Source organism: Vombatus ursinus, unplaced genomic scaffold, assembly GCF_900497805.2.
Source record: "Vombatus ursinus unplaced genomic scaffold, bare-nosed wombat genome assembly UNPS02010822.1, whole genome shotgun sequence".
NCBI classification, from domain to species: domain Eukaryota; kingdom Metazoa; phylum Chordata; class Mammalia; order Diprotodontia; family Vombatidae; genus Vombatus; species Vombatus ursinus.
In genome coordinates, this window is record NW_020950600.1 from 1,374,149 (window position 1) to 1,394,767 (window position 20,619).

The 20,619-nt window shown below is 56.7% G+C and overlaps 4 protein-coding genes across 7 annotated transcripts in view; 1 reads left to right on the forward strand and 3 right to left on the reverse strand.

Annotated features, from left to right (window-relative positions):
* Window positions 1-3,819, reverse strand: part of SIRT2 (sirtuin 2) — a 9,003-nt gene extending 5,184 nt beyond the window's left edge. The window contains exons 1-10 of the mRNA XM_027855270.1: window positions 3,765-3,819; window positions 3,225-3,271; window positions 2,697-2,745; window positions 2,470-2,586; window positions 2,106-2,147; window positions 1,822-1,928; window positions 1,512-1,568; window positions 1,226-1,294; window positions 589-718; window positions 438-497 (exon numbers count right to left, since the gene is read on the reverse strand). Of these exons, the coding sequence (XP_027711071.1) occupies window positions 438-497; window positions 589-718; window positions 1,226-1,294; window positions 1,512-1,568; window positions 1,822-1,928; window positions 2,106-2,147; window positions 2,470-2,586; window positions 2,697-2,745; window positions 3,225-3,271; window positions 3,765-3,780 (694 nt within the window). The 5' untranslated portion in view covers window positions 3,781-3,819. The remainder of the gene's footprint in view (window positions 1-437; window positions 498-588; window positions 719-1,225; window positions 1,295-1,511; window positions 1,569-1,821; window positions 1,929-2,105; window positions 2,148-2,469; window positions 2,587-2,696; window positions 2,746-3,224; window positions 3,272-3,764) is intronic.
* Window positions 3,820-4,081: 262 nt separating this feature from the next.
* On the forward strand, window positions 4,082-7,145 carry NFKBIB (NFKB inhibitor beta). Its single transcript, XM_027855271.1, has 6 exons — window positions 4,082-4,562; window positions 5,065-5,170; window positions 5,315-5,561; window positions 5,989-6,077; window positions 6,530-6,778; window positions 6,991-7,145. The coding sequence occupies exons 1-6, from the start codon at window positions 4,348-4,350 to the stop codon at window positions 7,030-7,032; spliced, it is 948 nt and encodes a 315-aa protein (XP_027711072.1). The 5' UTR covers window positions 4,082-4,347; the 3' UTR covers window positions 7,033-7,145.
* A 72-nt stretch (window positions 7,146-7,217) lies between these two features.
* On the reverse strand, window positions 7,218-9,874 carry CCER2 (coiled-coil glutamate rich protein 2). Its single transcript, XM_027855272.1, has 6 exons — window positions 9,783-9,874; window positions 9,460-9,488; window positions 9,013-9,100; window positions 8,875-8,925; window positions 8,151-8,710; window positions 7,218-7,541 (listed from the first exon to the last, which is right to left on the reverse strand). The coding sequence occupies exons 1-6, from the start codon at window positions 9,835-9,837 to the stop codon at window positions 7,464-7,466; spliced, it is 861 nt and encodes a 286-aa protein (XP_027711073.1). The 5' UTR covers window positions 9,838-9,874; the 3' UTR covers window positions 7,218-7,463.
* SARS2 (seryl-tRNA synthetase 2, mitochondrial) lies at window positions 9,827-20,565 on the reverse strand. Of its 4 annotated transcripts, none has more exons than XM_027855261.1 (16): window positions 20,248-20,565; window positions 17,476-17,571; window positions 14,737-14,766; window positions 14,440-14,580; window positions 14,296-14,350; window positions 13,899-13,962; window positions 13,526-13,631; window positions 12,992-13,039; window positions 12,607-12,702; window positions 12,157-12,504; window positions 11,845-11,954; window positions 11,260-11,353; window positions 11,079-11,171; window positions 10,731-10,796; window positions 10,590-10,632; window positions 9,827-9,913 (listed from the first exon to the last, which is right to left on the reverse strand). In XM_027855261.1, the coding sequence occupies exons 1-16, from the start codon at window positions 20,530-20,532 to the stop codon at window positions 9,900-9,902; spliced, it is 1,689 nt and encodes a 562-aa protein (XP_027711062.1). In that variant the 5' UTR covers window positions 20,533-20,565; the 3' UTR covers window positions 9,827-9,899. The 4 variants fall into 4 exon arrangements, with proteins under 4 accessions (XP_027711062.1, XP_027711063.1, XP_027711064.1 ...); XM_027855262.1 differs by having other exon boundaries at window positions 9,863-9,954; XM_027855263.1 differs by lacking the exon at window positions 9,827-9,913 and having other exon boundaries at window positions 10,211-10,632; window positions 12,157-12,244; window positions 12,459-12,504; window positions 12,594-12,702; window positions 20,248-20,552.
* Between the last annotated feature and the right edge of the window lie 54 nt (window positions 20,566-20,619).

Consider the following 20,619-nt stretch of genomic DNA (forward strand, 5'->3'; position numbering starts at 1 on the left):
AAGGGTGGGGGCACAAAGAAAGAGGGGGGGAGAGAGACAGAGAGAGATGGGGAAAGGGTGGGGGGACAGAGAAAGAGAGGGGGAGAGGGAGGGGGGGGAGAGACAGAGAGAGATGGGGAAAGGGTGAGGGGACAGAGAAAGAGAGAGAGAGAGAGAGAGAGAGAAAGAGAGGGAGAGAGAGACAGAGAGAGACAGAGAGACAGAGAGAGACAGAGACAGAAATTAAGACCAGGGAGACAGGAGATGGGGGACTGGTCCCCAGGGGCCAGGAGAGAGTAAGAGAATGACAGCCAGGCACTGCTGAGACCTGACCAGGGGCCCTCTAACTTGATTTAGCGAGGAAAGGGGTCTTTTTGCTGTTCCCTGTGGCTCTTGACCCGTCCCCTCTAGGTGTCCGTCTCCCCCCTCCCCCCCCTCTTCCCTTTCCCATGTTTCACCTGGTTTCACCAGACTCTGGCATTTCTCACACTTGGGGGTTGCCTCTGAGAAGATCTTATCTGGGGGGGAAGAGCAGCCACTGGGGTTTGTGCCTCCCCTTCCTCAGGCCCCCTCCCCCTGCCTTCAGAGACCCAAGCGTCCAAGCCTCACCTTTCATCCAGCCCAGGTCATACTCCTTCCGGCAGTGGGAGCTGACACAGTGAGAGGTATAGAACGTCCCGTGCGCTTCCACCAGGTCCTCTGGCTCGAGCCCAGCCACCCGCTCCAGTGTGTCAATATTCTGCGGGGGAGGGGAGGGGAAACAGCTAGTGAGGGCTCCTTCCCACCTTCCGTCTCCTCCTCATCCCCCTACTAGACTTGAAGCTCCCTGAGGGAGGGACTCTGAAGTCAGAAATGGGTATTTGCCCCAGTGATAATCCAGTTTTCTGCACTGTATCTGAGAATTATTTATTGAAATTAAACTAAATCTAAAGTTCGCAATGGAATTGATGGAAAGAAAATCTGACTAGCATAAGAAATGATTGCCCAGTCATCAATTTATCCCTAGAAGACAGAGATATCATAGAATATTTTTGTTCTATTCAAAAATAAACTCAAAGTATTTTTAAAGGACAAATGAAGTTGACTGATGCATGTGGTTATTATGGGGAAGAATTATTTTTTACTGTCACTGCCTATCTGGGGGGCTGCAGCCCCTCCTGCCCATTCAGGCTGCCCACTGGGCCTGGCAGGGCAGACCTGCCTCTGTAGGACACAGCTCACAGCCCCCTTCTCTTGCTGCCCTCACCTGGGTATAGCAGCGAAGCAGCAGCCCCTTGTCCTTGAGCAGGCGGATGAAGTAATGACACACGGTGGGCTACAGAGGGGTGGGGGGCCAAGGCATACACACACTTGTCATTGATGGGGTTAGGACAGCCAAGACCCTCCCAGCTTCTCCACCCACCCACTGTGGGAAGCAGCCAGCCCAGCAAGCCCAGATGGGGAAGCCCTGACTATCCCCCAACCTCCAATGCTATACCTTTGCCGGATTGGGGGGGGTTTACATCCTTTCCCTTTCCTCTGATTAAGCTCACCTTAAATTGCCCTGGGTACAGCTCCCGGGCCAGAGCAAAGAAAGGTTCAGGGTGTTTCTGGGAGAACAGACAAAGACATATGAAGACACGTGAATCCTTCATACTTCACAATGGGGAATGAAGTGAGGTGGATCTCTCAGCCCCTACCCCTCAGCAGCCCAGATTTAGGGGTCCCACTAGTGATATTTGATAGGATGAAGGATTTACCTGCTATGAATGAGAGCATGAAAGGTTCAGGATGAGGAGGGGCTCTCCCTCCTAGGAGTGGGTGAAAACCCCAAAGGTGGGCTGTTCTCAATGACTGTATTACCTTAAAGTAGCTGATCTCAAAGATGGCTTCGGGGTAGGGAAGGTTGTACTTCTCCAAGTTGGCATAGAGGCCAGTGGTTGGGGAGCGGAAGTCAGGGATGCCAGCAGCTGGGGACAAGGGTAACAGAAGAGGTATCCTTGGAGGAAGCCCACCTCACTGGTCAGAGGGGCCTTATCTCAACCCTGAGCTTGGCTCTTTGGGGGATTTGGCCCTTAATCCCAGGCCCCTGGCCCCATTCTGGGGGGAAGTTTGGAGCTTGAGGGCAGAGGGACACAGCTACTCACATGTAGAGATCCCTGCCCCTACCATGCAGATGATATTCTGACCTGGAAAAGAAACAAGGTGGGGGGAGTGACCTCGAGACCAGAGCAGTCCGGGCTTGTTTTCTCCACTTCTTCCGGGAATCCCTATCAGGACTGCCTTGGGCCCTCAGGAGCCCTCTGGAATCCCAGGGTGAGCCCCACCCTTTAGCTCTGGGTTCTCCCCTGGTCTAGGTGGTTCTCATTGGGTTTCATGAGCAATGGGAGAGGGGAAGGGGAGAAATGCTCCAGTCTGGGACATGGGAGCTGAGGTTGGGTAGATGGGGTAAGGCATGTCACATAGACAACCTGAGCAAAGAATAGGAGATGGGGAGAAGCAAGAACTCACATTGGTCACTCTGGATGAACTTGGTCACCCCTTCCAAGGAAAGTTCATCCAATAGCTTTTCCCGCTTCCCGCTGCCCAGGCCCAGGGTCCGGGAGAAGAGATTCCGTAAAAAGTCCACTGCGGGGCAGACCAGAGGATAAGGGTCACTCAGGGAGGGGGTAGGCACTGGGCCCAACTCGGCTTCAGACAGTTTTGTTGCTCCCCATTCACCACCCTGGGCAACTCACTTTCTGTCTCTCCAGATGCAGCTCCACTCTCAGTTTCTGAATCTGAGTCCTGGACGGGAGAAAATGGTCAGAGAGTGAGGAGGGTCGGGGGGCCCCCCAGAGGGTTAGCTCTTGGGGAGGACAGATCAGGGGAGGAGGGTGAGGAAAGGAGGGTCAAGGGGAAGAGGGTCAGAGGGAAGGTGAGCCATTAGAAAGGAGAGTCAGAAAAGGGAGAGGAGGGTCAGGGATTGGGGAAAGAAGATCAAAGATGGGGAAGGGGGGGAGGGTCCTCAGAATGGGGGATGGGGAACAGATCTGCTGTTCCAGGGTTGGGGGTGGGGTGAACGATCCGTGTGGATCTTGGGCACTGGGCAACCCACTCCCTTGGGGAAAGAGGGGGAGGGCCATGAGCGATGGGAGCTGGCGAGGGAGGCGCGGATCCTCTCACGGGCCAATCACAGACTTCCTCTCCCTCCCCTAGCAGCCAATCACAGATCTCGCCCCTCCCCGGCTAGCCAATCACGAACCTCCGAGGGCACCCCCTCTCACCTGAGCATCCTGCACCTTCCCTGCCTCGTCCTGGGGGGGACCGGGGGCTAGGGAAGGGGGGTAGGGAGACAGGGTTATATTGGAGGGGGGATGGGGTGCTGTTAGCGTGGGGGTGGCGGCGGGGGCGAGAAGCGGGGAGGGGGGCCCCAATTGGCCACGGGATAGGGTGCATTAGTGGCTTAGCAACCAGAGGGCCCTTAGCAACTAGCTACCAGGCCTCCCAGAGATCACGGTCCTTAGCAACCAGAACCACTCCACCACCTGCCCCTTAGCAACCGAGGCACCTGTTTCCTGCCTCCCTAAATCGAGGCCTTTAGGCATTGGACACCCCAGGAATTACAACCCCTCACCTTAACCCCCAACCAGCCTTAGCCGGCAATGCGGAGACCGGGGTCCCCAGGATCCCTCCCCCCCATTCCCCTTCCTCCCCCCCCCCCAAGGCCCCACGCAGTGGTTTCCGGGTGGCGAGTCCCCGGAGCCATTCGCCCCGGGGGCCTGGTCCTAGGCCCGGCCCACCAGCCCACCCGGGCCCCTACTCACGGTCTGCCTCGGCCATGGGCCCGGGCCCAGGGAAGGGCTCAGCAGCGCGGGGGGCGGGCAGGGGCCCTCGGGGCTGTCACCGACTGCTCCGTCCCGTGACGGCGCTGGACACGGGCGGGGGCGGGGGCGGGGAGGGCTGGCGACGCACTACAATTCCCAGAAGAGCCTGTGGCAATCGCGGGAATCCCACAATGCCCCGCGCCGTCATTCCGCTGATTTAAAGGCCGGCGTGCCCCACGGTGGACAGAGAAACCACGATTCCCGGCGTGCCTGGCGCCGGAAGCCGTCTGGGTAAAGCGGTGACTGGGGGCGGAGCCGCGGGGGCCGAGCAGGCCAAACGCGTCTTTTCTATTGGACAACTTGGCGCGAGGGGCGGAGCACTGCCAGGAAGGTTTCGCGACCTTATTGGCAGCCGTCTCGAAAAGGGGCGGTGCGGCTTTCCCCGATTGGTCGGAGCGCTGAGCGAGTTGGGGTGCTGGGGGAATTCCCCGGGTCCTCGGAATCCCCGGGCCGGCGGCTGCGGCGGCGGCAACGACTCTGGATGGGCCGGGGGGGCCCGGGAGAGGAGGGCTCTGCGTAGGCCATGGCGGCCCCGGCGGGGCCCGTGAAGTCCGGGGACGGCGGGCTTGTGGACGAATGGTGTGACAGTGGGCTCGGGTCTCTGGGGCCTGATGGACTCGGGACCCCGGCGGACGGGGCAAGGGACGGGGCGAGGGACGGGGCGGACGAAGACGAGGACGAGGAGCCGGCGAGTTGGGCCCCTGAGGTGTTCGGCTACGTGACGGAGGACGGGGACACGTAAGAGGCCTGCCGCTGCCCCCTGCCCTGTGACGCCTCGCCCCCTCCACCCTACCCTGACCTCTGACCCCTGCCCCCAAGATTCCCCTTTTCCCCCAGAGGCTGCCCACCCCTCAGGGAGCTACTGTGCAGAGGTGGAGGGCGGGGATCCCCGCCTCTTACAGAGGAGGAAACTGAGGCAGGGAGGAGCGGTGTGAAGGCGGGGCCAGGGGGCTGCCCCACGTGGGCTCTCCCTCCCTGGGGGTCCTCAGGCAGGCTCACGTGGTGGGGGGGAAGGCGATGTTTAGGTATGGTTTGGATTAGGCCCTTTCCAGCTCTGATATTCTGTTTCTCCCCAAAACTCCTGGCCTCTGTCGCCTCTCCTTTTCCCTTTGAACAGGGACTTCTTTAGGGAACATAATTTCCTGTACTCCCTGCACCCGTACTGCCCCCCAGCTGGGCCCTGGCCTCAAAGGTGACCCCTGACCCTCACCCCCTCTGACTGTGTCCCTCCACCCTGTAGGGCCTTGCACTTGGCAGTGATTCACCAGCATGAAGCCTTCCTCGACTTCCTGCTTCATTTCACAGCAGGAACAGAATACCTGGACCTCCAGAATGACCTGGGCCAGGTGAGGTCCTTCCCCTGACTGTGGATGGGGTAGGTGGGGTGGGGAGAAGACCCTTTCAACCTGGCGATTGGACTGGTCACGGTCTCTGCACCTTGACCCCGGGACTGACCATCTTCTGTTCTCACCGTGTTCATCTGTCCACAGACAGCTCTGCATATAGCAGCCATCCTGGGGGAGGCAGCCATAACGCGGAAGCTGCGGGCCGCAGGGGCTGGGCTCTGTGTGGCTGAGCGAGGGGGACACACGCCCCTGCACCTGGCCTGCCGGGCTGGGGCTCATGCCTGTGCCCGAGCCCTTTTGGGGCCCCCTGAGGGCCAGAGAACCCAGGGGGAGGATGAAGATGAGGACAAGTACGAGAGATTCAACCAGCTGCAGTGTACCAACTACCAGGGTATGGCCCCAGCTGATGTTCTCCCCTCTCACAGGCTCAGCCTGATCCCTGGGGGACCGAGTCATCTTCCAAACAGTAATGATAAAAATCATAGCAATAGTTAACATTGGCATAGCAGTTCCTCTGTCCCAGGCGCTGTGCCAGATGCTTTCCCAGCATTATCTCACCTGATCCTCCTAACAACCCTGTGGAGTAGATGCTGTTATTGTCCTCATTTTACAGATGAGACAAATGAGTCAGGAACTAGCCCAGGGTCACATGCTAGTAAGTGTCTGAGGCTGGATTTGAACTTAGGTCCAAATCCCCCCTAAATAAATATTCTCCCATTTCCTTTGAGGATCCTTGTTTGCCTTAAATACTTTCTGAATGTATTCCCTAGGTGCCTTCTAAATCTTCCCATCTTTGTTTCTCTAAAATAACCTCCCAGGCCACACTCCGCTCCATGTGGCTGTGATCCACAGGGACACAGAGATGGTTCAGCTGCTCCGGGAAGCAGGGGCCGATCTCAACAAACCAGTAAGGACATGGAACCCCACTTGCCTCTCGACCCCCCCAGGCCCTTTTTCCATGCCCCTGTTTCCCTCCTTCTGTATTTCTGTTCTGTGAGATTCTTTTCTGCACCCCCAGCTCCTTTCCCTAGATTGGGGGAGTCTAAATGAGGGAGATTACTGGTTTCCTCTGAGAGGGAACTGTAAAACGGGGTGGCCCCCTGTGGGCAGAGGGGCCTCTTTGAGACAAGCAGGGTCTCCCTTGGACCGTACATAGTCTGAAAGACAAGGTGGGTTTGGTGTGAAGATACTGGGCCCTGCAAATGGGGGACAGGCCCAGCCTCTAGGAAGAGACTGTTGTCAGTGCAAGCCTCCTGTCAGCAGCAGTGACTGGGGATAGATTAGGAGGAGGGAGGGGTGCTGGGGCTTCAGAAAGGGGAGGTTCCATGCCCCAGTGTGCACTGTCTCCTTCCCAATCAGGAGCCCACATGTGGGCGGAGTCCCCTCCACCTGGCTGTGGAGGCCCAGGCAGCTGAGGTCCTGGAGCTGCTCTTGGACGGCGGTGCAGACCCCAAGGCCCAAATGTATGGAGGCCGTACCCCATTGGGGAGTGCCACACTTCGGTCAGACCCCCTCCTCGCCCGTCTCCTGCGTGCTCATGGGGCCCCGGAGCCCGAGTCTGAGGACGAGGAGGACTACAGCCCCAGAGGCAGCGACAGTGATGAGGGTGTAAGTGACCTGTGGGCATTCAGGCTGTGAGAGACCTGCACCATTGGGGTGGAGGGAGAGAGAAGACTGGTGATGGGTGGGCTAGTAATGGATTCTTCTGGAGGGCACAGAGGTGATGGGAGACGGGGAATGGGGGGAGGGAGTGAAATAATTGAGCCCAGGATGGAGAAGCAAGTCCTGACACACACCCCCCCCCACCCCCGGTCCCCTAGGACGAGTATGACGACATCGTGGTCCATGGAAGCCGGAGCTGAAACTGAGGCACGCCTTCCTCGCCAGCTGTGTCTCTAGCCAATTTCTTTGCCTTTTTTTTTTTTTTTTTTTTTGTAGAAAAGCCTTAATTTCGATAAAACCCTGGTTCCTCTGACTGGAGTGTCCAGGGTTCTGTGTTGGGGTCCGTACCATCCGAATTCAGAAACAGACCAATGGGGAGGAAAGCCATGCTTTTACCTGTGCTTTATTCGTGTTGGGGGAGGGGAGTAGCAGGAGGGAGCGGGTGGGGCAGAAATCTCTCATCCCCCCCCTTCCTCAAGTCTGTTTTCATGGTGACCCTCTCTTGCCCCCTCCCCCCACCCCCTGGGGAGGGGCTCCTGGGTGTGAGCAAGATGGGCAGGAAGCGGTCCATAGCCAGATGTGCCAAGAGGCGCGAGAGCGGTTGGGGCAGGTGCCAGGGTCCGCTTGCTCCTCAGCCCCTCCTGCCTAGCGCCTCAGCCACCCTCTTCAGCTCCTCCCCCATCTGCTCCAGGTGCTCCAGTTCATGTTCCTGGGGGGAAGGGGAGACAGCACTTACTGCTCTGAGGGTCCCAGCCTCCCCTGGCCTCCCCAGATGTGTCAGCTGGAGGTTGAGACCATCCAAGCCCTCCTCCAGGGGCCAGGATAGGGACTGGACCCTGGATTTCATTCATGTAGGCAATTCCCAGGTGAGGGAACCTTCTCTGCCAGTGCAGGCTGGCACCTCTCCTGCAGCCCAGAGTCTTAGAACTTCACTCTTGTCCCCAATTTACCCACCCATCATTATAACACATTGCTCCATTTCACAGATGTTATTCTTCACCAAAACTGATCTCCTAATTGTTCGTCATATGTAACATTAATTTCTAATTCCTAAGAGCATGGAGGGAAGTGACTGCCAGGGCCTCCCCTCTGCTGGTCACCCCCATTGGAGTGTAAGCTCATTGAGGGCAGGGACTGCCTTTTGCCTCCCTTTTGTATCCCTAGCACATAGCACAGTGCCTGGCACATGGCAGGCACTTAGTGTTGACGCACAGGCAGGACTTGAATGGAGCCTTCCTGCTTCCCCTCTGCCCACCATCCTCCATCGGCCGCCTTGGTCGCCATTTTCCCCAGTGGTCTGGCAGCCTTCCTGGCTCACCTTCTTCTCTGCCGCCTCCTCCTCGTCCTCCGACTCCTGCTCAGGACGGGGCGGGTGGTGGTGGTGTCTGTGGGCAGGGCCAGCCCCCTGCCACAAGGTGCGACCCCCACCTGACACCCTCACTCCCTTCTCCTCCTCTTCAAACTGGGCTGTCTCCTCATCACTGGCCTTCTCTGCCACGCGCTTCTCCACACCCTGGTCCCAGGCCCCTGCCTCCGCCTCCTCCTCCGAGCCCCGGGCCTCCTCTGGTCTCCGCTTTCTGAGGTCATCCAGGGACTCCTCAGAGACCCAGGCCTCGGCTAGTCCTCTCCTCTTCTTCTTGTCCTCCTCTTCTTCCTCCTCTCGAACCCTGGCCTGACCCCTCACCTCCTGTTCCTTGATTTCTGACTTTTCCTTGGCCTTCACCTCCTCCTCTTCCTCCCGCACCTCCTGGCCCAACCTCTTCTCCCCCTTAACCTCCCCTGGGCCCTGCTTTTTCTTCCTGAAATCCTCTTCCTCCACCTCCTCCTGCTCCTCTTTCTCTGCCTCGCTCTCAGGATCCAGGCGGTGTTTGGAGATCTCTGAGTGAGAAAGGCAATGGTAGAGGATCAGACATCGCAGGCATTTTTTCCCTCCCTTTCATTCCCTCCTGGGCCACCCAAGGGAACCCCTGGAGGGTGGAGCCACCCCACTGCCCTGGGGGATGAAGCCGTGGCCAGGAGCCAGGTATCCTGGTCGTTCGTACCTTGGTGCCTAAGCTCCTCTAGGGTCTGGAGCAGGGATGTGAGCTGTTCATCTAGGGACAGGAAGGATGGTGTTAATGGGGTGAGGGAACTGGGACACAAGTGAACTCGGGAGGGGGAGTGCATGCTCATCTTCATACCTTCTTGGAAGAGCTGGGTGCATGGACCCTCCCGAGGGCCCCCCTGGGTTAGCTTGTCTTTGAGGGCCTCTTCAAGGCGTCGAGTGACCTAGGATGGGCAGTGAGGGAATCAGAGAATTGGGGAAACTCAGGTCATTTAGGGAAAAGGAGAACAGGGACTGAGCAGCACCATGGAGAACAGAGGAGAGACCTGGGGCCTGGGAGATGCTTGCAGACAGATGAAGTGATCGGGGGACATAAGTAGAATTTGGGATAGAGGATGGAGTCACGAGGGGACAGAAGAGAGTCATTTGGAGAGAAAAGGGAGATTTGGGAAATGGAATTTAAAGGTCAGGTAGGGGAGAGGGGAGACAGGGATCAAAGGAGAAAAGGGTTTAGGGGTTGAGAAGATGGGATTTGGGGCAAAGAAATCTAGGGGCAAGATTTTGGGGCCCTGATCCCTCTCACCTCCTGCTTCGAGAGAGGTGCAGCACCAGCTGTGGGAAAAGAAGTAGGGAGGGCCTCAGTCAGGAAACCTGGCCTGAGCCCCCTCAGCCTCAGGGAACGACCGCCCAGCGCTGTCCGGGGTCCTGACCGTTCTCGTTCTCATTGTCTCCTCAGCCTCCCCTTTCCTTTCTCCCTAGGAGCCTGGGGCTGGACCCTGCCCCATCGCCTCTCCCTCATCCCCCAGCGACATCCCTCCGGAATTCCAGGAGTCCTTTTCCCTCTCCTATCCCTGGGTGTCAGTCAGTCCTTCCACTCTCCCCAGATGCCTGGGCCTTCTAGCTCACCCAGTCCCAGCAGCAGCAGCAGTAGCAGCAGGGACACGAGGCCAGGCTGAGGCATGGTGGGGCCGAGTGGTCAGGGACTCCTGGGTCTGCTGTTCCTCAGCGCTCCATAGGGTGGGCTCAGGCTTGGGGTGCTGGGCAAAGGAGGCAGAGGCCCAACCGCCGCCTTATATTTCTCTTGGACAGATGGGGTGGGCGGAGTAAGTGACGTCAATGACAGCCTGTCTACCTACCGCCCCCCCTGCAGCAAGCCCTGGGGGTGCAGCAGCTGGGATGCTACCCAACTCCCAAGCTTAATTATTTACAAGGGAGTAGAATTGAGCTCTGCCATACAAATTACACTCACTCATCCTGCCTCCTCCAAGGAGCCCACCATGAAGATCCTAGCCTAACCCCTCCTTACCCAATTGACTTGGACACACAGACACAGGTCTCTACACTGGAATTTATTGTGCCAATGTGGAAAGAAAGGGATAGAAAAGAATGGCACTCCCCACCCCCCCCAACTTCTTCCTCCCCTAGTGGGACAGCAGGGACTCAGAGGGCCTGAGCTATCTCCACTGCTCTGTAAGTGAGCCCTGTAAAGCAAGGATGGCTTTTCTCATCAATGGTCTTCATCTGGTGCCCAAATGGTGCCTTCAGCCTCATTTGGTGCTAAAACGACACATGGGGGTAGGGCAGTTGCTCCCCAGCTAGGGACCAAAGAGCCTCAGAATGGACACACAGGTGTATGGGGTCAGGAGGCCCGGGGCTGGTTGGGACCAATGTATCTGAGGCGAGTGTGTGTCGGGGCAGAGATCCGGTCAGTACCCAGGTAGGGCTGGAGGACGTCGGGAACCAGCACTGAGCCATCCTGCGTGGACGAGGAGCTTGATGAGTGTCCCTGGAGACCCCTTCCCTTTCCTTCCCCTTTAAAACCCACCCCCTTGCTCAAGGCTCTGCTCCTCCCACCTTCTGCTGGTTGCTTTCCAGGAGAGCAATGAGGATGCGAGGTACTGCACAGCCTGTCCCATTGACCTGGGGGAAGGAAGAACTTAGGCCAATCATCCCCCCCCCCAATCCTAATTGAGGGTCATCCTGGGAGAAGAGGGGACATGAAGACAGGGCCTGGGGAGGGCAGGATCTTGGGGAGGGCTTCTTCTAGTGTGGGCAAGGACTGGAGGAGGGGGGCATGCAGACAGGGCCTGGCGAGGGCAGGATCTTTGGGGGGGGCATCCTTGAAGAGAGTTGAGAGCCTTGAAGGGTCCTGGAGAAGCTCGGACAGGGTGGTCTCTGGAAGGATTTGACGCCTCCCCTCACCGTATGCACATGCTGCAAATCCCCTGCCTCGGTCTCATACATCATATGAAGCCGCCTGCTCTGGAAATCTGTGCAGTTAGAGGCACTCGAGACCTGGGAAGGAATAGAGGGAAAGGTGCAGGCTCCCCAGGGACATTCAGGCTGGACATCCCACCCCATAAGCTCTGGAGATGGGGCTCACCTCCCCAAAGCAGCCACGGCCTGGCATCCAGGCCTCAATGTCAAACTTGCGGTAGGCAGGACGGCCAAGCTCTTGAGTAGGCATGTCCAAGACCCTGTGGGCCAGGCAAAGAATTTCAAAATGTCAGGGATGAATAGGGCTCCAAAGAAGTCATCAGATTGGGGCAACTAGGTGGCACACAGGATAGAGCACCAGCTGTGGAGGCAGGAGGACCTGAGTTCAAATCTGGCCTCAGACCAAACACTTGACACATACTAGCTGTGTGACCTCAGGCAAGTCACTTAACCCTAACTGCCTAACCAAAAAAAAAAAAAAAAAAAAAATCTGGCACAGACACATAACACTCATTACCTGCGTAACCCTGGGCAAGTCACTTAACCCCAACTGACACACACACATATACAAAAGTCACCAGATAGGGAAACTGAGGCACAGAGTGGCAAAAAATCCCCAGGGTCCACAGGAGTTGTTAGCAGACAGGCTTCAGAGCCAGGTGGCTTCTTTCTGACTAAACGGTGCTTTCCCTTGGGGACTGACTGAGGAGCCCCTCAGATTCCCCCCACACATACGGGCCCCACTGCTGACCGGAAGTGCAGGCCCAGTTCCGTCAGGATCTCCTTCTGCAAGGACACAAACTCCTCCAGCAGCCCTGAGCTGTGCTCTGTCCCTGAAGACGTCAGCCCAAACATCTCTACCTGAGGGTAAGCAGATCAGGAGGAGACACGGGGGTCACCCTGGGCCTGGTCACTTTGCCCCATGCTGGGGACCAGTCTGGGAGGAGCTGGGGCTGGGTGTCTTTGGTCTGACCAGGGAGAACAGAGAACGGACAGTGGACTGTCCCAGGAGAACAGGGGAAGTCACCGGTCATCTCTGATGCTTCCTAGGAGTGAGGCTGACCTTGACGAAGTGGTGGACTCTGAAGAGCCCCCAAGGCTCCTTCCCCGTGTTTGTCTCTGCCCGATAGCAGGTGCTGGCGCAGACCACCCTGCGGGGGAAGCAGAGGTCAGGCCCAGAGATCCTGACAGGAGGGCTGGGAATGGAGGGTGTGAATGACTCTGAGGAGGGAGGGGGGAACGAGGAGCAATGGTTGCTCAGGACATAAGGAGGGGCCCGGAATGCCTGAAGTTGGGGAAGGAACACAGCCGCTAGGCGAAGACGTGGGCGGTGGAGGGGTGCAGTCCCGAGGGGAAGGATGTCACCTGATGGGCAAGTCCTTCCAAGATACTGCGTGATCCATGAAGTATCCTGTGGGGTGCAGAGATGCCGCCCAGGCTCAGAGGAGGAGGGGATCCCCGACTTACTCCCTCTCCCAGCCCATTCCCCCAACCCCTCACCTGCAATCCCCACCTCTGATGTCCCTGCCAGGTTGAGGTCCTCAAATCGGGAAGGATCAATGTTGTATATCTGAGAGGGACTGGCATTGGGGCTCATCCCACAGCCCTCCTGGGGGGAGAGGAGGAGAGACTGGGCAGGGAACCCCTCCCCTCCAGTCTTTGTCCAGCAGGGCCTTCCAGAAAGGTGTCCCCTCTGCGAGTTTCCAGGGCCTCCCACCCACCTGCCAGCAGCCCCGCCTTCGGGCTCAGGCCTGCACTGCAGCCATGGACCCAGCCTGCAGGGCTCTCAAGGTTTAGGGTTCATCCCCCAAGCCATAGGCCAAGCTCCCTCCTTCACCATACACAAGGCTAGGCCCAAAGCAAGCCCAATGCCCAGAGAGTAGAGGCTGGGGACTCACAAACACAGCTCCTCTGAGCATGTCTGGCACCGTCATGGCTGTGAAACCCTGGGGGGACCGAGAAGGGAGGGTCAGGGGACAAAAGGATGAAGTGAGGACAGCCCCTCAGGCCACCCACCCTGCTTCCATCATAGCTCCCAGCCGCCCCCTCTCTAGGGTGGGCCTAGTATGTAGGTGAGAAAACTGAGGAACAGTGAGGTGCCAGTGTCCAGGACCCCCTGCATGCCCAGCTCAGATCATAGGATGCCAGAGCTAGAAGGGAGCCAGGGGTCCTGGCCCTGTCTTTCCGGAGGATCCAGACATCTCATTCCCACCTGTCCCAAGACCTAGGTATCTCTGGATCCCTTGTTCCCGAAGACACAACCTTGTCTCCCTCCATCTTGTCTTTCCCCACTCTCGGTCCCGCCGAGACCACTCCTCAGACGTCCCTTTCTTCCATCACCACGACCGAGGGGTTTCTGCCCTCTTCCCATCCCGAGGGCACAGGCAGGCCCCTCCATCCCTGAGACTCAGGTGCCCTCAGTGTCTTCGTACCCTTTGGACAAGTTTGCTGAGGGTAAAGCTGACGAGAGCATGCTGCAGCAAGGCCCCCGGGCCACGAAGGTAATAGGATCGCTGGCCAGACACGTGGGACAGGCGCCTGCACAGAGAGAGCCAAGCCTGAGGGGCGGCTGCGGGGCATACACATGGACCACCCCAGCAGAGGCCTCCCCCGGCCTGGGGAAGCGTGGAGGATTGGTCCTGGGTCACCATGGGACACAGCAGTGGGAGGGAAACAAAGGGAAATGAGGGGACGGGCAGGTGGCAGCCAGAACAGGAATCAAATATTCACGGCAAGGCGAGGCGTTCCCCGCTGGGGGGCAGGCCCTGGATGCCAGCTGTCAGGAGCCAGGGGTGGGCTGCTCACTTCTGACGGATAATATCCAGCTTCTCCCCAATCTCCAGGTGCCCCCGGGGGCGGAAGGCAAAGGCTGGATAGGGACAGACACAGGTGCGCAGTGTGAGATGTACCCAGTGTGAAAGCTATGCAATATGAGACAGAGCAGGGCAGCGATGCAGAGGGACAGATATGAGGGAGGCAGAGACAGACAGGTAGAGACCCAGAGGAGAGACAGAGATGGGATGGGGAGAGGGAAGGATGGGAAAAAGGACACATGGAAGAAAAGAGAAACAGGGAGACAGAGACGGAGTCAAGCTAGGACAGACGGATGGACAGAAACAAGGTAGATGGAGGAGATGGCCTGAGCCCGCACCCTCAGGGAAGGCCCACGGGAGAGGAGGGGGCTGCCTCGAGCCCCACTTACTTGGCTTCTCTCCGACCACCTCCAGGACCCGGGCCTGGCTCTCATCACCGACAGGCTGGAAGAGCAGAAAGTGGTTGTCGGGAACTGGGGGAGGGCGCCAGCCCTGGGCCCAGGCTCCTTCCCTGCCCCGGGCCCCCCACTCACCACATCAGGGTGGGTCTGGTTGGGGAGTCGGAGAGCTCGCGTGTAGAAAAGCTCTTCCAGATGGGCCTCATCGGCATACAAGGCTGCCAGACGTGTCCGGATCGACCTTCCTTGGGCCCGGGTGTTCTGATACATGGGATCCTGGCAGGGGATGGAGGCTAGACTTGGAGTGGGGGATCCACCTGGGCATCCCCCAGTAGCCTGTGCTCCAGAGCTGGGGGGAGGGGGCCTCTGCCCCCTCATTCCACTCCCTCTCCTTCCCTCCCTCCCCCTACCAGGATCCCCCAAGCTCCATACCTGTTGGAGGACATCCTTGTCCTGGCTGACCTGGGGAGAGAATCACAGAATCCTGGGACCTTGGGCACACAAGGAGACAATCACTGTTGTGTGACTGGAGGGGAAGGCGCTGGCCTGGGACTCCAGGACCTGGCTTCTAATCTGGGTCCCACCCCTCACCACCTGTGCAGAGGGAGGTCACCTCACCCTGCCAGGGCTGTGGAGCAGGCAGCCTCAGAGGTCCCTTCCAGCCCTCACTCTGAGAGCTCTACCCCAGGCCCTGGGATTTAGCAGCAGCATGAGTCCGGGCAGGTGGCCGTCCCTCTCTGAGCCTCCACCCGGGATTAAAATATCGATATTATTATCATTATTATGAGCACCTTCCTAGCCTCAGAGTCAGGAAGACCTGGGTTCTGGTTCTGGCCCTGACACAAGCTGGACAAACCGGCCCCTTCCCTTGTCAGAGCCCCAGGAAACGCCCTGGGGCTCAGGTCCACGGTGGGTGCTGAGTGGTACTGGGTGACGGAGCTCCCTGCCTTACTGAAATCACACATCTGACTCATGCACAGGTCTCCTGAACCCTGTGTGCACACTACCGTGCCCGGCACGTGGGAGGAACTTCATTATTTATCGACAGGTGACCAGGTTCTTTCTGGATCCTGGGAAAAGGAACCATCAGGGTTAAGTCACGTAACAGAGATAGCAGAGAGCCCCAGTCAGCCATGGGATGAAAGATGGGCAACGGTTTTTGGCCTCTGGATCCCCAGCGTTTACACACAGTAGGTGCTTAATAAATACTATCTGACTGACCCACAATGCCCCTTTGTTGCCTATCCCATCACTGCTTCGCTGGGGAAAGAGGTGTCCCCCTGGGCAGCACTGGCCATCCCAGACCGCCGGCTGCAGTGGAGTGCCCCCACTCTGGCCCTGAGCTTCAGGGGCCCGGTCTGGAGAAACGTGCCGTACTCTCTAGGCCAACGAGGCGGGGGGGGGCTTCTTCCCTGGCTCTCTCCTGGAGGTGAGAGTCCATTGCAGTTCTTGAGCAAGATGCGACGGGAAGAAGTGTGCGCGTGTGTGCACGCATACCGTACACGTGTGTGTGTGTGTGTGTGTGTGTGTGTGTGTACACGCCTGTGCATCATCCCAAACAGGAATGCACCGGCCAGCCCGCGGCCAGGCCAGGGCTAACACATCCATCCCCACATCTCCCGAGAAGGCCGTCAAGCCTTGGCTTGCCCAGCTCAGACTGCCCCAGTCTGGCCAACGGAAGGCAGCATACCCAGCTCCGATGGGGGACACGGTGGGGAGGGGGAGTCAGAGGTTCTGGTCCCGCTCCCTCTCTGGGCCCCAGTTTCCTGATCTGTAAGATGAGAGGGCCTGGCTCCAGGGCCGCTGGGGTCCCCACGGACCTGTGAACGCCACGTCTCAGTTCTCTGTCTCCTTAGGAGATGGCCCCAGGCACCGGAGGTTCCTCGTCACTGCCGCAGGGAGGTCCCTTTAGAGGGATTTGCCTGGGCTCTGTCCCTCAGCTGGGGGACATCCAAGGGGGGACCTGAACTCACATCTTTCTAACACCAAGGTCTCCACTCTCTTTTTAAAAACAAATACCCTTTGTTCTTGGTTCTAATCAACCTATCCCTCCCAGAACCTCCCCCACCGCCACTCTTTCTCCAATTGAGCAAATTAAAAAAAAAAACCAAACCTAAAAAATAAGTCATTAATAGAGAGGCGCACGGACCAGCACAACAAACATCCGCGCTGGCCACGGCCATAAATGTTTGTCTTTCTCTGTGTTTCAAGTCCATCCCTACTCTGGCAGGAGAGGTGCTATTATTAATCCTATTTTACACATCTAGAAACTGAGGCAGGCAGATTAAATGATGTGCCCAGGGCTACGCAGCTGGTAGGCACAGGATTTGAACCCGGGTCTCGCCGTCTGCAGGTCCACCTGCGTCCTGCCCTAGGGTTTGGGGCTCTTCATTGGGCTGATCCGAGTTCTAAAGTCTCCTCTCTGATGTTGTAAGCACGGTATAGGCTGTTCTCCTCATCCCGCTGACTCGGCCGTGGATCTGGCCATTTTCCGGCTTCCTCAGGAACTGTCCCTCCTGTCGTTCCACCCCTCGCCCTAGGGCCGCTGCCCATCCGGATCCCATTCTCTGGCCACCACAGAGAGCGCGCAGGGAGCAGATCTGCCCGTTGGGGTCCTTTCCCTGCTTCTTTGTTCTCTCGGGGGGAGAGGCCCAGGAAGTAGCCGTGTCCTGGTCACAGGGCGCTGTGCACATGAGCGACATTGGGGCCACGGATCCGGAACCGTGGCCTCCCAGACCTCGGCTGCCCGCCTCGAGGCCTCTCCTTTCTATCCATTACGCCCCAGTGATTTTCCTATGATGCTTTAGTTTATAAAATGCTTTACGTGCAATTTATGTCTTTAAAAAAGCTAGGCCAGTGAATTCACTGGTACTGGAAGCCTTCTCCACCAATGCCTGCGGTTACCGGCACTGTGGGTCAAAGGGGCGGCGTGGGCAGGAGCCAGGACCTGAACCTGGGTCTTCCTAGACCTGAGGGCAGCTTATCAGTTACTTTTGATCATGTAAGGAACCTGTGTTTGTGTCTTATCCCTGGGGACATCACCAGGGCAGTAAGTGGGCCTCATTCAAATGTCCTGTCTCCCCTGCTTAAGACCATTAGCCACTTAGCGTGTGTCTGCTGAATGAAGGGATGGAGGTTAAGGCCAGAGGCTGGGAGGCCAGCTTCACTCACCACTAGAGCTTTGATCTTCTGGGCCACGGCTACCTTCTCCTCCTCCAGGGCCCGGATCTCTTCCTTCAGTCTTCCCAGGGATTGCCAAGTAGAAATCTGGGGTGGGGCAAGGGGGGGAGAGTTAGAAGGAGAAACCAAGGCCAGGCAAAGAAGAGGCCTCTAGGGCCCCAGCTCTGAAACCTCCTGACTCAAAAAGCAGCCCCGAGTGGTGGGAGCAGGAAAGCAGGGGTCAGCCTGCTTCCCATCCCCACCAACGTCCTTTGCCCCTTTCCCCCAGCTCCTCCAGGGGCTCAGCACCCGGTCTTCTTCTGGAGGTTCAGTCACAGCCCACAGAAAAGAAGTGTTAGTCCTGGGGCCTAGGATGAAGTGTGTGACTTTGCCCGAGGGCCTTTCCCCTGATGAGGGGTTTGACCTGGAGAGGAAGCCGTGGGAAGAGTCAGTGGGAGGATCCCGAGCCTTCCTTGGGTGACTAGAGACAGCACAGGGGAGAAGGTCATGAGTCACTGGGCCTCCCAGTGCTCCAGGCATCACAAATTGTGCAAGAGGTGCCAACCTGCACTACTGGATGGAGTTTCCTGATTTGGGAATGCCTATCATCAGTGAAACACAGAACCATTATTATTATGTTTATTATGATTTATTATTATGCTTAGGGCCACATCAGTCAAACATAGGGCTAGTCCCTAACCCTGTTATTAAGTCACAAACTTCCGCCCTGAGCCTCAGCTTTCTTATCTGTAAAATGGGGGCAATAATAATAATAATGATAACATTTCTATAGCGCCTACTATATGCCAGGCACTGAGCCCTCACAACAACCCCAGAAGGTAGGTGCTATGATTATCCTCATTTTACAGATGGGGAAACTGAGACAGGCAGCGGTTACATGATTTGCCAAGAGTCACACAGGTCAGATTTGAACTCAGGTCTTCCTCACTCCAGGCCTGGCATTCTGTCCATTGCATCACCTATCTGTCCCAGTTATCTAGCGCATGGGGTTGTGGTGAGGAAGAGACGTTTTTTAAACGTGTAAAGGACATGCTTTCTCTCTGAATATGCATATAAGTACATGTCTCTCTTTCATTCATTTATTCATTTATTTTTTACTAGACAATCAGGGTTAAGTGACTTGCCCAGAGTCACACACAGTAAGTGTCAGGTGTCTGAGGCCGGATTTGAACTCAGGTCCCACTGACTCCAGAGCCAGTGCTCTATCCACTGCGCCACCCAGCTGCCCTTCATATCTCTGTGTCCAAATCTGTGATTTCACTGGTGGAAACACCCTCCCTGGACACATATCAGCTACTGATCTAATTTACATTCTTAGAGTTGCCTGGATTGTAGGCAGCTAGGGGTTTGGGCCTGGGGGGGAGAGATGGGAAGAGAGATGGGCCTGGAGTCAGTAAGTTGTCTGGTCCTGTCTGACTCTCCATGACCCCATCTGGGGTTTCTTTTAGCAAAGATACCGGAGCAGGCGGGGTTTGCCATTCCCTTCTGCAGCTCATTTGACAGTTTAAGAAACTGAGGTAGATGTAGCTACTAAGTGTCTGAGCCAGATTTTAACTCAGAAAGAAGAGTCTATCTGCTTTGACACCTAGCTGCCTTGGAGCCAGTAAGACCCCAGTTCAAATTCTGACTCACACACTTAGTAGCTGTGTCTACCTCAGTTTCCTCATCTGTAAATCAGGAATAATAATAGCAGCCGCCATAAAATTAGCAAGATGCTTTGCAAACTCAAGTCCCACACAAAGACCAGCAATTATTACTGGTGTCATGAGCCTTCACACACAAGCGACAAATGAATAATGATGATTTATAACCTCCGAGGTTCATTAGAGAGGTGGTGGAGTGCAGTGGTTCCCTTCTGGTAGCCTGTACTCTTTGTTAGAAGGGACTTTTATGGGGGTGGGGGGTGGAGTCAACTGTGAAATGACGTAAGGGTAAAAAAACAAAAAAGCCCCGAAAAGTTATCTCTGAAGTACTTTCCAGTCCAAGTCCTAGGGCCCAGCCCAGGAACCTTGGTCAGTGTTTGTTTCATCAATGTTTGTCTTGTTAGGGGTACCTAGGTGGCGCAGTGGATAGAGCACCAGCCCTGAAGTCAGGAGGACCTGAGTTCAAATCTGACCTCAGACCAAACACTTGACACTTACTAGCTCTGTGACTCTGGGCAAGTCACTTAACCCCAATTGCCTAAAAACAAAAACAACAACAAAAAAATATATATATATATACATATATATATGCACACATATATACACATATAATATATAATATAAATGTTTGAATATATTATATGTATATATTTTTATATATTTTATATATATTTGTCTTGTTGAAATTAGATGTGCCCTAATTAATTTCTGTAAATCAAATCACATCTTAAGTGCCCAAGGAGACGTGTTGAAAAGGACTCCCACACTACCAGAGGTCTCCTGCATAATGAAATATCTTTTTTTTTAATAAAGGAAATAGCCTGATTTCCATTAGATTGTAAGCTTCTTGTGGGCAGGAACTTTTCTTTGGTCTCTCTTTGTATCCCTAGCGCTTACCACAGTCCCTGGCACATAGCAGGCACTTAATAAATGCCTAATGATGAATGAGTCGATTGGTTTCCTTATAGCGAGTTTGCTTAAAGCGGGGTCCGCTAGCACCAAGGCGAGGGACCCCGACCCCTCCTTTAGAGCACACAAGCCACGCCCCCCATTTCCGCTCCCTTGCCCCCGCCCGGCCCCGCCCCACCCGCAGACGGCTTGGTAGCGCATGCGCCCTCACAATCTCCGACAGGTCGGCGGGTCTCAGCTCCCCCTTGCGGTGCTCCAAGGCGCGCGCAGCCTCCTCTGGCTGCGCGCACAGCCTCTCCATGTCCAGCTGGGGGCGCGCGCTGTAGCCCTCACGCACGTGCTCGTACAGGAGGTTCCGGGTGCTTCTCGGGACCCCACCAGAGGTACTGAGGTTCCTCTCCCTGCCTGACCTTGGCGTTTCCTGGCGCGGGCGGTAGCGGCTTCGGAAAGGCATGGGCAGCATGCGGGGCAATCGCCGCGCCACGGACGCCGCCATGTCGAATCCCGATTCACATGGAGACGCCCGCCCGACCTCTAGGAACAGCGACCAATCAAAACGCGAGGATTCACCTTCCTCCGCTCT

Excerpts from the sequence above, each read along its gene's own strand:
- NFKBIB (XM_027855271.1), top strand. The coding sequence starts at position 4,348 with ATGGCGGCCCCGGCGGGGCCCGTGAAGTCCGGGGACGGCGGGCTTGTG. Across the intron at positions 5,171-5,314 it reads TCCAGAATGACCTGGGCCAG|ACAGCTCTGCATATAGCAGC; the intron begins GTGAGGTCCTTC and ends ATCTGTCCACAG. Across the intron at positions 6,078-6,529 it reads GGGCCGATCTCAACAAACCA|GAGCCCACATGTGGGCGGAG; the intron begins GTAAGGACATGG and ends CTTCCCAATCAG.
- CCER2 (XM_027855272.1), bottom strand. The coding sequence starts at position 9,837 with ATGCCTCAGCCTGGCCTCGTGTCCCTGCTGCTACTGCTGCTGCTGCTG. Across the intron at positions 8,711-8,874 it reads AGAGGAGCTTAGGCACCAAG|AGATCTCCAAACACCGCCTG; the intron begins GTACGAACGACC and ends TTTCTCACTCAG. Across the intron at positions 7,542-8,150 it reads AGGAGGCGGCAGAGAAGAAG|GAACATGAACTGGAGCACCT; the intron begins GTGAGCCAGGAA and ends CCTTCCCCCCAG.
- SARS2 (XM_027855260.1), bottom strand. The coding sequence starts at position 20,532 with ATGGCGGCGTCCGTGGCGCGGCGATTGCCCCGCATGCTGCCCATGCCT. Across the intron at positions 13,963-14,295 it reads GGTGGTCGGAGAGAAGCCAA|CCTTTGCCTTCCGCCCCCGG; the intron begins GTAAGTGGGGCT and ends GTCCCTATCCAG. Across the intron at positions 12,703-12,991 it reads TGCTCAGAGGAGCTGTGTTT|GAGGGCTGTGGGATGAGCCC; the intron begins GTGAGTCCCCAG and ends CTCTCCCCCCAG.